The 1,946-nt window shown below is 52.6% G+C and overlaps 1 protein-coding gene across 1 annotated transcript in view; it reads right to left on the reverse strand.

The window, feature by feature from the left end:
• The window catches only part of LOC109929934 (parvalbumin alpha), a 32,877-nt gene that overhangs the window by 10,916 nt on the left and 20,015 nt on the right, over nt 1-1,946 (reverse strand). Inside the window, exon 2 of the mRNA XM_048617533.1 lies at nt 310-378. Within this exon, the coding sequence (XP_048473490.1) occupies nt 310-370 (61 nt within the window). The 5' untranslated portion in view covers nt 371-378. The remainder of the gene's footprint in view (nt 1-309; nt 379-1,946) is intronic.

The raw sequence follows: 1,946 nt of genomic DNA on the forward strand, positions 1-1,946 counted from the left end.
GGGAGAGAGAGAGGGAAGGGAGAGAGAGAGGAAGGGAGAGAGAGGAAAGGAAAGAGAAGGGAAGGGAGAGAGAGGAAAGGAAAAAGAGGGGAAGAGAGGAAGAGAGGGAAAGAGAGGAAAGGAAAGACAGAGAGGGAAAGAAAGGATGGGAAAGAGTGAGGGGTAAGAGGAAATAAAGAGGAAATGAAGAGAGTGCAAGAAATGAAGGAATGGAAAGAAAGAAGGAATAAGAGAAAGATAGATACAAGAAAGGAAGAAGGATAGTTAGATGACTTAATAGAGGAAGATGTGATAATGGGTTTCACTTACTCTGGAAAGCAGCAAGAGCTGATTTGATGTCTGCTTCTGCGAGATACTGTGTCATGGGCATGTTTGCAGCTGTTGAAGAAAAAAGAAATATGAATAGCACAGACTATTTCTTCACAAAACACTTAGTTTTCATTCCTCTTTCTATATTCATCGAAATTACAAAACTGAAGGAAACCAGTCTGACCACTGTGTCTGAGCTGATGTAGACATTGTTTCAACAAATGCGACTATCCATTGTGATCCCATCCTGCCACATCCAAACTCCCCCCTTTCCAAGACAACAAGGTGCAGGGCTGGATGAACACAGCAGGCCAAGCAGCATCATAGGAGCAGAGAGGCTGACGTTTCGGGCCTAGACCCTTCATCAGAAAAGGGGGAGGGGAAGGGGGTTCTGAAATAAATAGGGAGAGAGTGGGAGGCGGATAGAAGAGGGATAGAGGAGAGGATAGGTGGAGAGGAAACAAACAGGTCGAAGAGGCGGGGATGGAGCCAGTAAAGGTGAGTGTAGGGAGGGAGTTAGGAAGGGGATAGGTCAGTCCAGGGAGGACGGACAGGTCAAGGGGGCGGGATGAGGTTAGTCGGTAGGAGATGGAGGTGTGGCTTGAGGTGGGAGGAGGGGATAGGTGGGAGGAAGAACAGGTTAGGGAGGCAGGGACGAGCTGGACTGGTTTTGGGATGCGGTAGGGGGAGGGGAGATTTTGAAACTTGTGAAATCCCCTCCATCCACAGATCAACGAATACCGCTCACGCTTGGACATAGAGCAGTTTTTCTGCCGCCTCCGCCTCCACGATTACTTCTTCAACCGTGAACCTAACCCCCCACTACTGACCCCTTCTCCCGCTTCCAACACACCCCCTCCTCCTGGACACCACCCCAAGGCCTCCTACCCTCCCTCGACCTCTTCATCTCCAACTGCTGTCGAGACATCAATTGCCTCAACCTCTCCACCCCTCTCACCCACTCCAAACTCTCCCCTGCAGAACGTGCAGCCCTCCGCTCCAATCCCAACCTCACCATAAAACCCACGGACAAGGGAGGCGCAGTTGTAGTATGGCGCACTGACCTCTACATCGCCGAGGCCAGACGCCAACTCTCCGACACCTCCTCCTACCGCCCCCTTGATCATGACCCCACCCCTGAGCTCCAAACCATCATCTCCCAAACCATCCACAACCTCATCACCTCAGGTGACCTCCCACCCACGGCCTCCAACCTCATCGTTCCCCAACCTCGCATTGCCCGCTTCTATCTCCTTCCCAAAATCCACAAACCTGACTGCCCTGGTCGACCCATTGTCTCCGCCTGCTCCTGCCCCACCGAACTGATCTCCAACTATCTCGACTCCATTTTCTCTCCCTTGGTCCAGGAACTCCCTACCTATGTCCGTGACACCACCCACGCCCTCCACCTCCTCCAGAACTTCCAATTCCCCGGTCCCCAACACCTCATCTTTACCATGGACGTCCAGTCCCTCTACACCTGCATTCCCCATGCAGATGGCCTTAAGGCCCTCCGCTTCTTCCTGTCCCGCAGGCCCGACCAGTCCCCCTCCACTGACACCCTCATCCGCTTAGCCGAACTCGTCCTCACCCTCAACAACTTCTCTTTCAATTCCTCCCACTTCCTACAGACAAAG

Source organism: Rhincodon typus, chromosome 37 (genome assembly GCF_021869965.1).
Source record: "Rhincodon typus isolate 14 chromosome 37, sRhiTyp1.1, whole genome shotgun sequence".
Lineage (NCBI taxonomy): Eukaryota > Metazoa > Chordata > Chondrichthyes > Orectolobiformes > Rhincodontidae > Rhincodon > Rhincodon typus.